At 40.1% G+C, this 18,116-nt stretch overlaps 1 protein-coding gene across 2 annotated transcripts in view; it reads left to right on the plus strand.

The window, feature by feature from the left end:
* The window catches only part of MON2 (MON2 homolog, regulator of endosome-to-Golgi trafficking), a 191,452-nt gene that overhangs the window by 114,333 nt on the left and 59,003 nt on the right, over positions 1 to 18,116 (plus strand). For both annotated transcript variants that reach the window (XM_066258887.1, XM_066258888.1), the window contains exon 26: positions 14,643 to 15,271. In XM_066258887.1, the coding sequence (XP_066114984.1) occupies positions 14,643 to 15,271 (629 nt within the window). The remainder of the gene's footprint in view (positions 1 to 14,642; positions 15,272 to 18,116) is intronic.

Consider the following 18,116-nt stretch of genomic DNA (forward strand, 5'->3'; position numbering starts at 1 on the left):
AGTTGGCAAAAGGGGGAAAGAGAGCTCTAAATTAGGAGTAGGTCCCAGCCTGAAATATGAGTGGGGCATTGAGGTAGGAGGAATAAAGGAAACACTATATATTAAACAAAGCAGCAGAAAATAGGACTATCAACACCCACAACAGAGATCTTCGAGAGAAGAATAAAAAACCTGACTATTCAGGCAAGACATAGTTAAGTGGCCCTTGTGCAAATGAGATCAGTTTACCTGTTTCTTGGAAGAAATACCCTAGGCTCGTCCAGTGTCGTAGATGGGGCTGACGGCCCTGGGCACCTTCAGCCTTCAGTGGCAAACCCCAGCATTCTGGGCAAGGTTAGGTCATAGGTGGCTGGAGCAGGGCTGGAAGAGACTGAACCCTCCCTTAGAGGAGCGAGGGGGAAGCCTACCTTCCAGTGTCCCTGTTTCCTCACAGCAGAGGCATGTAAGTCTGGCAGGCTTTAGCTCAATGACCTTCCTTTCCACTATTGAAGCAGGACCCAGATGGCATCCTATGAGACCCCTTTGGGGTGTTGGAGCCTTTAAGGGTGTATCCTAAAAGCTGGTAGTTCCCCTGATCTCTATTGGGCTTTTTCTGCCTCTAGGTATCTTAAAAGCCATGCTCAGAGATCTCGCTGAGGGGTTTGAGGATCCCCATCTGCCTATATGAATCTTTTCCATATATCTGGAGCTATTTGGAAAAAGACAAAACAGTGTTATTAGCTGGATCAAATAAAGAAGTTAGTAGTTTACAGGCGAGAAAGATTTGGAGTCTCCCATTCATCAGCATTCAAAAAAAAATTTTTAAGTAAAAAGCATGATATGGTAGACCCGTAGGAGTCCAGGATATGACTTAACTCCTTTTAAATTTTTCTTTTAAATTGACCTTAAAATATTTGCTGGGTACTCTTTAATAATACCTTAACTTGAAAGATTGTAAGAATGACAAAATACAGTAAATGCTATTGCTCCATATGCAGGAGCATTTTCAGTTTAGCCAATTTAGGAAATCCAATAATAGAACAATGCATACAGACAATGAGCTATAACATGCTGAGCAGCCTCTCCTGTTCTGACGGAGGTTACTATAAATCCAGAATATGTATCCACTGTAACGTGGACATAGGACTGTTTGCCAAAATGAAGGTGTCTGAGTAACATCCATTTGCCAAAGTTGTCCTGGTAGGAGTCCTTGAGGGTTAACCCCAAATGAAGGGGCAGATTGTAGTATAGGACCCCTTGGACAGGATTTCCCAATCTGCCGTGCTGCTTCCCGAGAAAGTTGCAACTGTTTACACAGGGCTACAGCATTCTGGTGATGAATAGTATGAGACTGAATTGTTCAATCTGTCATGGTTGCTCCAAATAATTTTCTTTTGGGTAGCTTGATCAAGAAGGGCATTCCTAGGCCCTGGCCGGTTGGCTCAGTGGTAGAGCATTGGCCTGGTGTGCAGGATTCCCGGTTTCGATTCCTGACCAGAGCACACAAAAGAAGTGCCCATCTGCCTCTCCACCCCTCCCCCTCTCCTTCCTCTCTGTCTCTCTCTTCCCCTCCTGCAGCCAAGGCTCCACCGGAGCAAATCCACCCCGAGCGCTAAGGATGGCCCCGTGGCCTCTGCCTCACACGCTAGAATGGCTCTGGTTGCAACAGAGCAACACCCCAGATGGGCAGAGCATTCCCCCCCTGGTAGGCGTGCCGGATGGGTCCCAGTTGGGCGCATGCGGGAGTCTGTCTGACTGCCTCCCCATTTTCAACTTCAGAAAAATACACACACACACACACACACACACACACACACAGGAAAAAAAAAGAAGAAAAAAAGGCATTCCCTTGTGCTAAAGCTCCAGGGAGCATGGAGTGAGCTTGAGTATGTCCTATGAAACATGGAGCTCTATGTTGACATACAAGTCTTTGAGAAAGGAGGAACTGCTGAAATAGTTCATCAGCATTTGTCTCTAAGACAGCAGTCTTTATAGTGGAAACACCATAAGTAAATATTTGCTGTCTGTATATAGATTAAAGGGGGGAATATGGCAAATGCTGAAAAGCCATGATAATGGCATATAATTCTAGATTTTGAGCTGATTTTAAGTTGACAGTTTGAGTATAAAGTTGTCCATTGATTTGCAAGAGCGATTTACCATTTAGTGGAAGTTTCCCAGAGCCATTGTTGTTGATACTTTGAAAAAAGGAACAACAATAATTTTGAGGATCAAAATCTATAAGCTGTAAGGGTCGCCTATGCCCCTTGATAATCCAGGAGGCCACAAGATCAAAATATGGAAGTGTATTCCATGGGCTATTAGATGGTTCAATGTGCCCAAGCTGTAGCTGCTCTTGTACCAATTGAGCAGCTGCCCTAAGTTTCTCCTGAGAAAAGGGCCATTGGTCTACCTGTACAGGATTATCTGATTTCCAAGTAATTGGGTCTGCACAGTATATTATTGAGGTGGCAGGAGCTACCAAGGCCCGTATGCTAAATTCTGATATCCTAATCCACACCTTCTTGTATTGGGTGCCACTTCTATTGGGATGAGAATTCCTCACTGTTCTTCCCCAGACCCTTGATGAGCAAAAATCCCTGATCAAGCATCTGAGTACTGACTAAACCATTAGGACTGACAAGCAACACTCCCTTTTTTTTTTTTTTTTTTTTTTTTTTTTTTTTGTATTTTTCTGAAGCTGGAAACGGGGAGAGACAGTCATACAGACTCCCGCATGCGCCCTACCGGGGTCCACCCGGCATGCCCACCAGGGGGCGACGCTCTGCCCACCAGGGGGCAATGCTCTGCCCCTCCGGGGCATCGCTCTGTTGCGACCAGAGCCACTCTAGCGCCTGGGGCAGTGGCCAAGGAGCCATCCCCAGCGCCCGGGGCCATCTTTGCTCCAATGGAGCCTCGGCTGCGGGAGCGGAAGAGAAAGAGAGGAAAGAGAGGGGGAGGGGTGGAGAAGCAGATGGGCGCTTCTCCTGTGTGCCCTGGCCGGAAATCAAACCCAGGACTTCTGCACGCCAGGCCCACGCTCTACCACTGAACCAACCGGCCAGGGCCACTCCCTTATTTTTCAAAACATCTCTACCTCACAAATTAATTGGCCATCCAGGGAGCACATAAGGCTTAAAAAATCCGGAATGACCTTCTTAATCTTCCAAATGTAGAAAACTAGAACTTTGTTGAGGGGATTTACTCTGCCCTATACCTTGTAATTCTGTGGCTGCTGCATGAGTGGGCCAGGAAGGAGGCCAATGTAGCTTAGCAATAACAGATACATCAGCTCCAGTATCTAAAAGCCCTTTAAATTTATGCTCATGTATTGTTAATTCAATTTAAGGGCGTTTCTGACCTATTTTTTTTTTAAATCCAATTGGCAAAATCAGGGGAGCCAAGTCACCAATTTGCTTGGGGCCCCTTTTGCAGGATGTGGCCTGAGAAGCAGAATTAGCATCCTTGTACTATTCTTCTAACTGTCTGAATTAGCCGTGAGACATATTCTTTTTTTTTTTTTTTTTTTGATTAATTTTGATGGGGTGATATTGATAAAATTGTCTTCCGTCACCTTCTAACTGGTTTTCTTTGTGCCCCTCCCCAACCCCCTCCTTCTCCTCCCCCCCACCCTGTAACCCCAACACTGTTGTCCATTTCTCTGAGTCTCATTTTTATGTCCCACCTATGTATGGAATCATATAGTTCTTAGTTCTTTCTGATTTACTTATTTCGCTCAGTATAATGTTATCAAGGCCCATCCATGTTGTTGTAAAAGATCCGTTGTCATCATTTCTTCTGTCTGATTAGTATTCCATAGTATATATATATACCAAAGCTTTTTAATCCACTCGTCCTCTGATGGACACTTGGGCTGTCTCCAGATCTTTGCTATTGTGAACAATGCTGCCAGAAACATGGGGGTGCATTTCTTCTTTTCAAACAGTGCTATGGTATTCTTGTGGTATATTCCTAACAGTGGTATAGCTAGGTCAAAAGGCAGTTCGATTTTTAATTTCTTGAGGAATCTCCATACTGTTTTCCACAGAGGCTGCACCAGTCTGCATTCCCACCAGCAGTGCAGGAGGTTTCCCTTTTCTCCACATCCTCGCCAGCACTTATTCCGTGTTGTTTTATTGATGAGCGCCATTATGACTGGTGTGAGGTGATACTCATTGTGGTTTTAATCTGCAATTCTCTAATCATTAGTGATGTTGAGCATTTTTTCATATGCCTATTGGCCATCTGTGTGTCCTCTTTGGATAAGTGTCTATTCATTTCCTTTGCCCATTTTTGGATTGGATTGTTTGTCTTCCTGGTATTAAGTTTTACAAGTTCTTTATAAATTTTGGTTATTAACCCCTTATCAGACGCATTGTCAAATATATTCTCCCATTGTGTAGTTTGTCTTTTTATTCTGTTCATATTGTCTCTAGCTGTGCAGAAGCTTTTTAGTTTGATAAAGTTTCATTTGTTTATCCTGTGTTTTGTTTCACTTGCCTGTGGAGACAAATCAGCAAATATATTGCTGTGAGAGATGTCAGAGAGCTTACTGTCTATGTTTTCTTCTAAGACGCTTATGGTATCACGGCTTACATTTAAGTCTTTTGTCCATTTTGAGTTTATTTTTGTGAGTGGTGTACGTTGGTGGTTCAGTTTCATGTTTTTGCAGGTAGCTGTCCAATTTTCCCAACACCATTTGTTTAAGAGGCTGTCTTTACTCCAATGTATGCTCTTATCTCCTTTGTCAAATATCAGTTGTTGGTAAAAGTGTGGGTTTATTTCTGGGTTCTCAGTTCTGTTCCATTGATCTACATGCCTGTTCTTATGCCAATACCATGCTGTTTTGAGTACAATGGCCTTATAATATAACTTGATATCCGGAAGTGTGATACCTCCCACTTTATTCTTCCTTTTCAAGATTGCTGAGGCTATTCGTGTTCTCTTTTGGTTCCATATAAATTTTTGGAATATGTGTTCTATATCTTTGAAGTAAGTCATTGGTATTTTAATCGGTGTTGCATTGAATTTATAAATTGCTATGTGTAATATAGACATTTTAATGATGTTTTTTCTTCCTAACCATGAGCACGGTATATGCCTCCACTTGTTTGTATCTTCCCTGATTTCTTTTATCAATGTTTTATAATTTTCTGAGTACAAGTCTTTAATCTCCCTTGTTAAATTTATTTCTAGGTACTTTATTTTTTTGGTTTCATTGGTAAAGGGGATTGATTCCTTGATTTCTCTTTCTGACAGTTCATTGTTAGTGTATAAAATTGCGTCTGATTTCTGAGTATTGATTTTATATCCTGCCACCTTGCCGAATTCATTTATCAGGTCTAGTAATTTTTTGACTGAGACTTTAGGGTTTTCTATATACAATATCATATCATCTGCAAATAATGGTAGTTCTACTTCTTCTTTTCCAATTTGGATGCCTTTTATTTCTTTTTCTTGTCTGATTGCTGTGGCTAAGACTTCCAGAACTGTGTTGAATAAGAGTGGTTAAAGGGGGCACCCCAGCCTTATTCCTCATCTTAAGGATATTGCTTTTAATTTTTGCCCATTGAGTATTATATTGGCTGTGGGTTTGTCATAGATGGCCTTTATTGTGTTGAGGTATGTTCCCTGTATTCCCACTTTGCTGAGAGTTTTGATCATGAATGGGTGCTGGATTTTATCAAGTGCTTTTTCTGCATCTATTGAAATTATCATGTGGTTTTTCTCCTTCCTTTTGTTTATGTGATGAATCACATTGATTGATTTGCAAATACTGTACCAGCCTTGCCTCCCAAGAATCAATCCCACTTGATCATGGTGTATGATTTTTTTCATATATTCCTGGATCCGGTTTGCTAATATTTTGTTGAGGATTTTTGCATCTAATTTCATCAGGGATATTGGCCTATAATTCTTTTTGTGTGTGTTGTCTTTGTCTGGTTTTGGAATCAGAATTATGCTCGCCTCATAAAAGGAGTTTGGAAGTCTTCCTTCCTCTTGAATTTTTTGAAATAGTTTGAGAAGGATAGGAGTTAATTCTTCTTTGAATATTTGCTAGAATTCACTTGTGAAGCCATCAGGCCCAGGACTTTTCTGATTTGGGAATTTTTTGATAACTGTTTCAATCTCGTTTGTTGTAATTGGTCTGTTTAGGTTTTCTGATTCTTCCAGATTGATGTTTGGAAGATTATATGTTTCAAGGAATTTGTCCATTTCATCTAGGTTGTCTAGTTTTTTGGCATACAGTTCTTCATAGTATTTTCTTACAATATTTTGTATTTCTGTTGTGTCAGTTGTTATTTCTCCACTCTCGTTTCTAATTTTATTTATTTGAGTCTTCTCTCTTTTTTTCTTGGTGAGTCTGGTTAAGGCTTCATCAATCTTGTTTGCCTTTTCAAAGAACCAGCTCCTGGTTTCATTGATCCTCTGTGTTGTTTCTTTAGCCTCTATGTCATTTATTTCTCCTCTGATCTTTATTATTTCCTTCCTTTTACTAGCTCTGGGCTTTACTTGCTGTTCTTTTTCTAGTTCTTTTAGATGTAGGGTCAAGTTGTTTATGTGAGCTTTTTCTAACTTCTTGAGGAATGCCTGTAATGCTACAAACTTCCCTCTCCGGACTACTTTTGCTGTGTCCCATAAATTTTGAGTTGATGTATGCTCCTTATCGTTTGTTTCTAGGAATTAATTTCTTCTTTGATATCATTGTTAACCCATTCATTATTTAATAACATGCTATTTCGTTTCCAAGTGTTTGAATGTTTTTCAGTTTTTCTGTTGTGGTTGATTTCTACTTTAGTGCCATTGTGATCAGAGAAAATGCTCAATATGATTTCAATCTTCTTAAATTTGTTGAGACCGCTTTTGTGCCCAAGATGTGGTCTATTCTAGAGAATGTACCATGAGCACTTGAAAACAATGTATATTCTGCTGTTTTAGGGTGAAAGATTCTGAAGATATCTATGAAATCGAGTTGATCTAATATGTCCTTTATGTCTGCTGTTTCTTTGTTAATTTTCTTTCTTGAGGATCTATCTAATGATGTTAATGGGGTATTGAAATCCCCTACTATTATAGTATTGCTGTTGATCTCGCCCTTTAAGTCCATCAAAGTCTGCTTTATATATTTAGGTGCTCCTATATTAGGTTCGTAGATATTTATAATGGTTATATCTTCCTGTTGGATTGCTCCCTTTATCATTATGTAGTGACCTTCTTTTTCTCTAATTATGGTCTTTGTTTTAAAGTTCATTTTGTCTGATATAAGTATTGCTGCCCCGCTTTTTTTTCATTTCCATTTGTGTGAAATATTTTTTCATCCTTTTATCTTCAGTCTGTGTGCATCTTTTGATTTAAGGTGTGTCTCTTGTAGACAGCATATGTATGGGTCCTGTTTTCTTATCCACGCAGCTACCCTATGTCTTTTGATCGGATCATTTAATCCATTTACATTTAAGGTTATTATTGATATGTAATTGTTTATTGCCATTTTATTCTTTAAAACTGTATTCCTCTTTTGCTATATTCTTTTTTTCCTTTGATCTGTTTACAACAGGTCCCTTAGCATTTCTTGCATCCTTGGTTTGGTTGCAGTGAATTCCTTGAGTTTTTTTTTTTGTCTTTAAAGCTTTTTATTTCTCCTTGAATTTTAAATGATAGCCTTGCTGGATAAAGTAGTCTTGGTTGTAGGCTCTTGTTCTGCATTACTTTGAATATTTCTTGCCATTCCCTTCTGGCTTCAAGTGTTTCTGTTGAGAAGTGAGAAGTCATCCTTATGGGGGCTCCTTTGTAGGTTATAGTCTTTTTTTCTCTAGCAGCTTTTAATATTTTCTCTTTATCACTTAGCTTTGGTATTTTAATTATGATGTGTCTTGGTGTTGATTTCTTTGGGTTTCTCCTTAGTATAGTTCTCTGTGCTTCCTGAACATGTGAGATAGTTTTCCTGCCCTAATTGAGGGAAGTTTTCAGCTATGATATGTTTGAACAAAGTCTCTATCCCTTGTTCTTTCTCTTCTTCTTCAGGAACCCCTATGATGCAGATGTTATTTCTCTTCATGTTGTCACAGAGCTGTCTTAGAGTTTCCTCAGACTTTTTTATTCTCTTTTCTTTTTTCTGCTCTGTTTCTGTGCCTTTATTTATCGTGTCCTCTAACTCGCTGATTCGATTCTTCGCTTCATCCATCCTGCTTTTAATTCCTTCCATTGTATTCTTTATTTCAGATACTGTATTTGTAATTTCTGACTGATTCTTTTTCATTATTTCAATATCCTTTTCAATACTTGCTTTCTCTTTATTTAGTTTTTCATAATGAACATCTATTGTTGTTCTGATATCTTTGAGCATCCTAACAATCGTTATTTTAAACTCTGCATCTGGTAATTTAGTTATATCTGATTCATTTAGGTCCTTTTCTGGGGATTTCTCTTGGTTCATTTGTGTTGCATTTCTCTGCCTCCGTATTTTCTCTTCACGGGAGTGGCTGTGATCCCGTGCTAGGGTGCACAACCTTGGTGGCCTTGGCCTTTGTCCCGCCCTTGTGGGTGACTTTATGCTCGGTCCTGAGGGCACTGGCAAGCACCTTTCTGAACTGCGGGTCTCCGCCTGTTTCTGGGCTTTCACCTCGCCCTTGTCGGAGGAGCCCGCTCGTGGAACAGCTGCCAGCCTTGGCTCTACCAGCCTGGCAGGACTGCGTGCCCACTCTCAGCTCAGTAGCGGAACTCCACCTGTTCTGGGCTTTTGGCTCCACCCCCACAGGAGGAGCCGGCTCCCAAGTCAGACCACAAGCCTGGGTTGCACAGGCGGGGCAAGGCTGTGCTCCTGTGCCCTTGCTCAAGGGCAGTTCTCTACCCCTTCCGGGGTTCCCACTGTTCTCCCTCAGGCTGGATTACAGGTGGCCCGCTGTTGGGCTTGCCCGCTTTTGCACGCCCCCTCCTTCCCAGCCGGGCAAGACTGAGCTCACACCTGAGCCCAGTGGTGGCCAGCCGGCTTCTGCCCTTGCAGACAGAACCACGCTTCTGTCTCCCGCTGCCGCCCACCCTCCAGCGAGCCCTCAGCTGCATGGATGCGGGCACTGCAGCTCAGACCCTAACACTCACAACTGTAGACCCGAAAGCTCCCATCTTCTAAGCAACTCTGCTCTCAGTGCCACGGGGGAAACTTGTTTGGCTGCTCTCCTGCTTCCCTTTGCTGGTATTACTGTTTCTGGGGGAAATATTCACTTCAGATTTGGGGAGTGACTTGTCCCAGGGGTTAGGGTGGCTATCTCCCAAAATGTTTTTCCCTGTGCCTCCTAGATTACACTCTCTTCCTGCTACTCTGGTATTCCCCCCTCTCCCCATCCCCCAGATCCGTGGGTGAGGGGTTGTGAGATAGGTGTTCTGCGCGGTCCCTTTAAGAAGAATCCTGGGTGTGAGAAATCAGACTCTTTCTCACAAACAGTATCTTGACTTGTTTCCAGCTAAATACTGTCCTTACACCTCTTCTGGTCTCTGGGGCTGCAGGCTGGGGCTTTGTTCTTGGGGCTCAGGACCCTCCCCTCTCTGCTAAACTCACTTCCCGCCATGCGAGTCTCTCCCGGCTTCCATTCGCTCCGGGGAGCTGGGCAGCCCTCTCCACGTTTTGCTTTTCCTACCAGTCTCGGTGTGGCTTCTTCAGTGTTCCTTGATTGAAGAGTCCTGTTAGTTTAGTCCAAAGTTGGTTTTTCCAGATGATAGTTCTTAAAATTAGTTTGTAATCCACTTTGGTTCTGGGAGGTAGATGTTGGTATGTCCGCCTACTTCAGCGCCATCTTGTCTTCCTATATTAAATTTTTTGAGTTATGCTTTTTAGAATTCGTCAAAAAGAGGGGTTAAAAAATTTAAAAATGACAAAAAGATTATCTTTTTATATATATAGATACATTCTTAGTAAGTTTTAATAAATTTGGCAGGTCCCGGCACCAATGTGTTAAGTTTTTTTATTCTTGTGTTTATGAGAAACATGAGCCTGATGTGTCCTAGCTATTTCTTCAATATTTGGGCATATATTTGAAAGGCAAACTCTCATTTCCTAGTCAATACATTGAAGAATTCCTATTTTTTTTTATTGATTTAAATTTATTGTTTACATAGATTCAAGTGTCCCACCGAATACATTCTCCCGCACCCCCGATTTCCTCTCAATATCCTTCTTGCCCCTTTTCCCTAACACCCTCCCCGCTTTCCTCCAGGATTTGCTCTTCTGCTCTCTATAACGCTGTTATGTATATATTATTTCACCAAGCTCTTTCTCTTCTCTGATCTCATCTTCTCATCCCCTTTCCCTCTTTCCGCTTTCCCACTGGTCCCTTTGATCCCTCCTCTGCCTCTTTTCTGTTCCTCGGTTCACATTGTTCATTGAATTCCTCATATGAGTGAGGTCATATGATATTTTTTTTTTTTTTTCATTTTTCTGAAGCTGGAAACAGGGAGAGACAGTCAGACAGACTCCCGCATGTGCCCGACCGGGATCCACCCGGCATGCCCACCATGGGGTGATGCTCTGCCCACCAGGGGGCGATGCTCTGCCCATCCTGGGCATCGCCATGTTGTGACCAGAGCCACTCTAGCGCCTGAGGCAGAGGCCACAGAGCCATCCCCAGCGCCCGGGCCATCTTTGCTCCAGTGGAGCCTTGGGTGCAGGAGAGGATGAGAGAGACAGAGAGGAAGGTGCGGCAGAGGGGTGGAGAAGCAAATGGGCGCTTCTCCTGTGTGCCCTGGCCGGGAATCGAACCCGGGTCCTCCGCATGCTAGGCCGACGCTCTACCGCTGAGCCAACCGGCCAGGGCTTTCATATGATATTTTAATTTCTTGCCTGGCTTATGTCACTTAACATAATAGTTTCCAGGTCCATCCATGTTGTTGCAAAAGGTAGTATTTCCTTCTTTTTCATGACCCCATAGTATTCCATGTGTATATGTAGTACAGCTTTTTAATCCACTTGTCCACTGAAAGACACTGGGCTATATCCAGATCTTCATTATTGTAAACAATGCTGCCATAAACATGGGGGTGCATTTCTTCTTTTGAATCAGTGATTTGGTGTTCTTAGTATATATTCCTAAATGTGGGATGGCTTGGTCAAAAGGCAGTTCCATTTTTATTTTTTTGAGGAATCTCCATACCATTTTCCACAGTGGCTGCACCAGTCTGCAGTCCCACCAGCAGTGCAGGAGGATTCCCTTAACTCCACATCCTCACCAGCACTTACTATGTTTTGTTTTGTTAATGTGTCATTCTGACTGGTGTGAGGTGATATCTCATTGTGGTTTTAATTTGCATTTCTCTAATGATTAGTGATGTTGAACATTTTTTCTTTTGCCTATTGGCCATCTGAATGTACTCTTTGAAGTGTCTATTCATTTCTTTTGCCCATTTTTGATTCAATTATGTTCCTTGATTTCTCTTATCAATGTTTTATAATTTTCTGAGTACAAGTCTTTAACCTCCTTGGTTAAATTTACAGCTAGGTACTTTCTTTGTTGTTGTTGCAGTAGTGAAGGGGATTATTTTCTTAATTTCTATTTCAGAAAGTTCATTGTTGGTGTATAAAAACACCACTGGTTTTTGAATATTAATTTTATATCCTGCCACCTTGTTGAATTCATTTATTAGGTCCAGTAGTTTTTTTTACTGAGACTTTAGGGTTTTCTATGTACAGTATCATATCATCTGCCAATAATGATAGTTTTACTTCTTCTTTTTCAGTTTGGATGCATTTCTAAAATCTTAAATCTACATAACTCTTTACTAGATTCTCGCCCCCACCCCCTTGTTCTGATTACAACAGGACTGTTAACATTTCTTACATCATTGGTTTGGTTGTAATAAATTCCTTGAGGGTTTTTTTTTTTTGTACAGGAAGTTTTTTATTTCTCCTTCTATTTTAAATGATAGCCTTGCTGGATAAAGAAGTCTTGGTTGTAGGATCTTGTTCTGCATTAATTTGAATATTTCTTGCCATTCCCTTCTCACCTCAAGCGTTTTTGTTGAGAAGTCGGATATCATCCTTTGGGGTCTCCTTTGTAGGTGACTGACTGCTTTTTTCTTGTAGCTTTTAGTATTCTTTCTTTATTTCTTATCTTTGGTTTTTTAATTATGATGTGTCTTGGTGTAGGTCTCTTTGTGTTCCTTTTTAATGGGATTCTCTGTGCTTCTTGAACTTGTGTGACTTTTTCCTGCATCAATTTTGGGACATTTTCAGCTATGATTTCTTCAATCAGGTTCTCTATCCCTTGTTCTTTCTCTTCTCCTTCAGGAACCCCTATGATGCAGATGTTGTTTCTCTTCCTATTGTAACTGAGCTCTCTTAGAGTTTTCTCAGACATTTTGATCCTCTTTTTCTTTTGCTGTTCTGCTTCCATGCTTTTGCTTATCTTGTCCTCTAAATTGCTGATTTAATCCTCTTTTTCATCCCGCCTGCTTTTCATTCCTTGTAGTGTAGTCTTCATTTCTGACATTGTGTTTATCATTTCTGTCTGATTCTCTTTTATGATTTCAATGTCCTTTTTGATGCCAGATATCTCATTGTTTAGGTGCTCATGTTGTCTATCTATGATTGCTCTAAGATCCTTGACCATCCTTACAATCATTATTCTAAATTCTGCATCCGGCATCTTAGTTATTTCCATTTCATTCAATTTTTTTTCTGGGGATTCCTCTAGTTGATTCATTTGAATTGCACTTCCCTGTCTTCCCATTTTGTCTCGATATAGACTGCTCCTTCAAATATGTTGTTTGTGTAGCTGAGTATACGGTTGGTGTTGTCTGACTCCAGCTTTCAGTTGTGTAATTTCTAAATCTTCCTGGGATAGCTTCAGCTGTTTGTAATCCGCTGTGGGCTACTTGTCTGCTGCTACTGCTCTTTTTGCTGTTTGCAACAACATTTTCTATGCCTTAGCTGGGTCAGGTGTGAGGAGCCTTTCCTTAAGATACCACTCTAACTATGGTTGTTAGGTCTTGAGCTGATTCTCTGTATCTGGCCGCTGGATGTACTGGCCCTGGAACTCACAGGCTGGAAACTGTCGAAGACCAGTGGGAGTCACCGCTTTTGACTAGCCCTCAGCAATCTTCTTGGAGCTACAGGCGATCCATAATCATCTTCTTCTCATCTGACACCCGATCCTCCTAGTTGGCCATCTTGGTCTGCTCTGAGGAATTCCTCTCTTTCTACTCTTAATTGTGTTGAGTGCGGAAAACCCCCACTATACATATCGTCTTAACTTTACACCAAACAAAGGATAGAAGAAACTTGCCTCCAGTCTTTCCAGGGAACATGGGGGTAGTGTAAACAATCCAGCACCACAGCTTAACAGCCTTTTGCAACCTAATCAGGCAAGTGAGGTGGGGGGTTGGGCAGACTGTCAGCTTACAGCCAATTCCCCACACCTCTGTCCCCCCAAAATCTAAACTCTAAAAACCCTGTTGGTTTTTGGTCCCCAAAAGGCACATATTTCTCTGGAATACCATAGGGCACACCTGGAAATCTTCTAGGGCACACCAGTGCGCCCTGGCACACACTTTGAGAACCACTGCTCTAGGGGTACAATGATGAGTAAAAAAAAACCACCGTTCTCTCTGTCATGGGCAAGAAGGAAGAGCTATAACTACATTAAAAATGCAAAATTGCTACAATTATAAATGCTACAAAGAGGTAGTGTTTTGTGAGTTTATAATAAGTATTAAACCAGACCAGTCAGGTTAAGGTATGCTTCCCTAATAAAGCAATATTTTACCTGAGATCTGAAGGATATGTAGTGGCTCATCAGGCGAGGATAAAATGAAAGGTGAAGAACTTTATAGGCAGAGGGAACATGTAAAGGAGATAGGAGAAAATTGAGAAAGAGATGTTGACCCTAACATTTTTGAAGGTCTGGAATGAAGAGAACAAGGAAAAGTGTAATTCCAGATGAGTTAACAGAACTGTGGAGGTCATGTTATAAGTTAAGACTTTATCCTAATTCCTGACCAGGTGGTGGTACAGTGACCTGGGATGCTGAGGACCCAGGTTTGAAACCCCAAGGTCTCCAGCTTGAGTGCAGGCTCACCAGCCTGAGCACAGGGTTGCCAGCTTGAGCATGGGATCAGACACGACCTCATGGTTGCTGGCATGAACCAAAAGTTTATTGGCTTGAAGCCCAGGTCACTGGCTAGAGCAAAGGGTCGACTGGAGCTCCCTAGTCAAGGTACATATGAGAAAGTAATCAGTGAACAACTAAGGTGTTGCAACTATGAGTTGATGCTTCTTATCTCTCTCCCTTCCTGTCTCTTTCTGTCTCTCTGTATCTCTCTCTTGCTAAAAAAAAAAAAAGAAAAGCGAGAGACCAAAACACTGTTTGATATACCCATTAATCTATTTTTGGTGGGCTTTGTTTCTGTATCTGAAAGAAATATTTCCTAGACTTTCAGGTTGCAGTGATTTTAATTCACATTGTTTATACCTTAGTACCTAAGCAGTTTTTTTCTAGTTCCACAAGAATTTTAGCAGAAAAAATAAAACAAATACAATTTCAAGTGTCTAGATTAGAAAATTTGATCACTTTTATGGTTATATATATATATATATATATATATATATATATATATATATATATTTTTTTTTTTTTTTTTTTTTTTTTTTTTTTTTTTTTTTTTCCTTCCTAATACAGGTGACTTTTCAAGAGCTTGGGATGTTCTTCTTGACCACATACAATCGGCAGCTCTCAGCAAAAACAATGAAGTGTCTCTGGCTGCTCTGAAAAGCTTCCAGGAAATTTTACAGATTGTGTCCCCTGTCAGGGACTCAGAGAAACCTGAGACTCTGCCTGCAGTTAATGTACCTGTGCCTGTCCTTATAGGGTCCATATCAGGCCCTGGACTAAGCAGGCCATTTGTAAGAACAGATTCCATTGGAGAAAGACTTGGAAGATATAGTAGCTCTGAGCCACCTGTAGTTACTGATGAGCTTGAAGATTTGAATCTCTGGTGGGCTGCATGGAATACTTGGTATAGAATTGGATCTGAAAGCACTAAGCCTCCTGTTACTTTTGATAAACTGACTTTCATTCCCAGCCAGCCTTTCCTTACAGCTTTAATTCAGATATTTCCAGCTCTCTACCAACATATAAAAACTGGTTTCAACATGGGTGACTTGCAGAAATTGGGAGTCATATTGCACAGTGCTGTTTCAGTCCCAATAAGTTCGGATGCATCCCCTTTCATTCTTCCATCTTATACTGAAGCAGTTTTGACAAGTTTACAGGAAGCTGTACTTACAGCTTTAGATGTACTTCAAAAGGTAATACAATTTTAGTGGCTGTCTTAAGCAATAATGCATATGGTTCGCTGGAATTTTTTTACTTTGCTATATATATTTTTGGGGATAAATTCTGGATCAAGATTATTGTGTATGTATACTTTGGGATAAATTTAGGATTGTAAAGCTATGACATTCTAACAATATTAGAATGGAATTAGAACCTGATTACACATGTGTGATCAGTTACCACTTGTGTGCTATAAATCATGTTTTCCAATTAACTGATTGCGTACGTCCAACTGGAATGATGAAAACTTTTACAGTAAGAATGGTGGTTTCTACTACATTATGATACTTCCTAATTTCCCCTGGAGCAAGTCTAGTTGAGCCATAATTCTTTAATCCCTTTAATCCTATTATACAGAAAAACAAATTGTGTAGAAACTTAAAATTTAAGAGAATTTAGCTTAAAAAATTGTTACTGTAGTGATACCAGTTTTCCACAGTTGAAATAAAAATAGCTATTTTTATTGCAGTGAGGGAAAAAGTAGCTTCTCAGTAATTACTTTTTTCCCTTGATTGACCATGCTCATAAATTGCTTATAGACTGCCCTAGAGGGAATGGAAAAGTTATTCTATCAGAATAGAAAAGAAAAGCCACAGGCCTTGTGGGATGCCTATAATATACAACTCTCATTCAGATGTTTAATTCAAATATTTATATATGTGTATAGGATAATAAAAAAGAACCGATGCCAAAAATTTGTTTCAAGGGAGAAAAGTATGTAAAAACAAAACTCTGCTTTAGCTTTAAGCAGTAAATTGAATCATTCATCCCAATTACTGGGAATTTGTTCTGAGCTTTTAATGACTTTGAAAATAACATATACCTTCAAACTGAAACTTAAAAAGCTTTATCGTTTTTCATTTATATCAATTGATATTTTGCATTATTAATTTTTACTGTATCCATTGTTTTTTTACTTATGATTATGTAAATGTTTCATAATGCTGGAATGTAATACAACATGGAGTCTTTAATATTTTTTAACCAAAAAATTAACATTTGATAAGGGTGTTCTTATTTTTATTCTATGGGTATTGAATTTATTTTGTTTTGGGACTTTGTCCTAAAACTAAAAATCTATTCAGCAAAACATTTTATTGATTAGAAGCTATTTTCCTTCCTAAAGGAAAAAGTCATTTTTGATTTTATGTTTACCCTTATATTCAGGGTCACAGTGTTCTTTTTGGTTCTCAAATCACTAGTTCCCAACCAAGTTAACTTAGTTATATATGCTAATATATATATATATAACATATATATGTGTGTGTGTGTGTGTGTGTGTGTGTGTATTTTGCCAAGATATTTTGGCATGCATGGGGCCACCTGAGAATTTATCTGCTTAAGTTCTGAGACCAGGAGACTGCATCTGTCTTGTTTATTGCTAAACTTCCTAAAGTTATATGGCTAGATACCCAGTCTCCCTCCATCATACTGCTGGAGTTGTACTCCAGGAGACACCCTCACATTGTGTGTGACATGGTGCCATTGGCATTGTGCAGTGAAGCTGTGTCTTCTACTTGTAGGGGCAAGTTTTTGAATCTCTCTATACTTCAGCTTCCTCATCTGTAAAATGAAAATAATGAATCTACAACTTTTTTCCCTATTACATGGGATAACATTTGCAAGATATTTTGTGCCTGGCACAAACATTCAGTAAATGTTAGTTTACTGTCTTCATCATCATGTTCTGTATATGGCAGGTACTGAATGAATTATTGCAAATGACTTCATGATATAAACTTTGAACCATGCCAGAGATTAGAGGTCTTGTTTTCACATACACAGTTTTCAAGGACTAAGAGGAAATACTGTTCAGATTGCTTATTGATTCTAAGCTTTTGGGCTGAAATCTGCTATCAAATTTATACTATAGCCCTGGCTGGTTGGCTCAGTGGTAGAGCATCGGCCTGGTGTGCGTGAGTCCCAGGTTCGATTCCCAGCCAGGGCACACAGGAGAGACGTCCATCTGCTTCTCCACCCCTCCCCCTCTCCTTCCTCTCTGTCTCTCTCTTCCCCTCCCGCAGCCAGGGCTCCATTGGAGCAGGGTTGGCCCGGGCACTGAGGATGCTCTGTGGCCTCTGCCTCAGGCGCTGGAATGGCTCTGCAGCAGAGCGACACCCCAGATGGGCAGAGCATTGCCCCCTGGTGGGCATGCCGGGTGGATCCCGGTTGGGCGTATGCGGGAGTCTGACTGCCTCCCCATTTCCAGCTTCAGAAAAATACAAAAAAAAAAATTATACTATAGAGGTTTTTTTATATACAAACTTGAGAATACTGAAGGAAAAATACCAATAATAACTTTTTCTTAGGTAGAGTTTGTTGTTAAAAAAGAGCTGACTTCATATTATGCACTTTAAGATCCCAGAATAGCTTTATAATCTATTATAATGCTATTTATGTGTTTTATTTTTATAAAGGACTACAGATAATCAAAATGTGTAATCAAAGTTATTATTTGGTGCTAAGCTATTTCCAGAGAAATTGTGATAGTTTTCTCAGTTCTCTGCACAGGCTTTTAGGTTGGGTTTTTGTTGTTTTTTTATAACAGTAATTGAAAATAAAATAATTTAAGGTAGTTGTCTATTTTCCATTGTAATTACTAATAGTTTACTTCTAAGAGTTAAAATTTAGCAAGAGGTTAATAAAGAAAAAGGTGAAACTATTAGAAGCAGTCAATAGAGATAATTTTTTCATCATTCGGGTTCTTCATTCATTATTTCTGGCAAAAATAGCTAAATAGTAAACAATGGTATTACTTTTTTACATTATAATTATAAGTTGGTCTAACTCTAGACTGTTTTACCTAAACTTTCAGTT

Source organism: Saccopteryx bilineata, chromosome 2 (genome assembly GCF_036850765.1).
Source record: "Saccopteryx bilineata isolate mSacBil1 chromosome 2, mSacBil1_pri_phased_curated, whole genome shotgun sequence".
Classification (NCBI taxonomy): Eukaryota; Metazoa; Chordata; class Mammalia; order Chiroptera; family Emballonuridae; genus Saccopteryx; species Saccopteryx bilineata.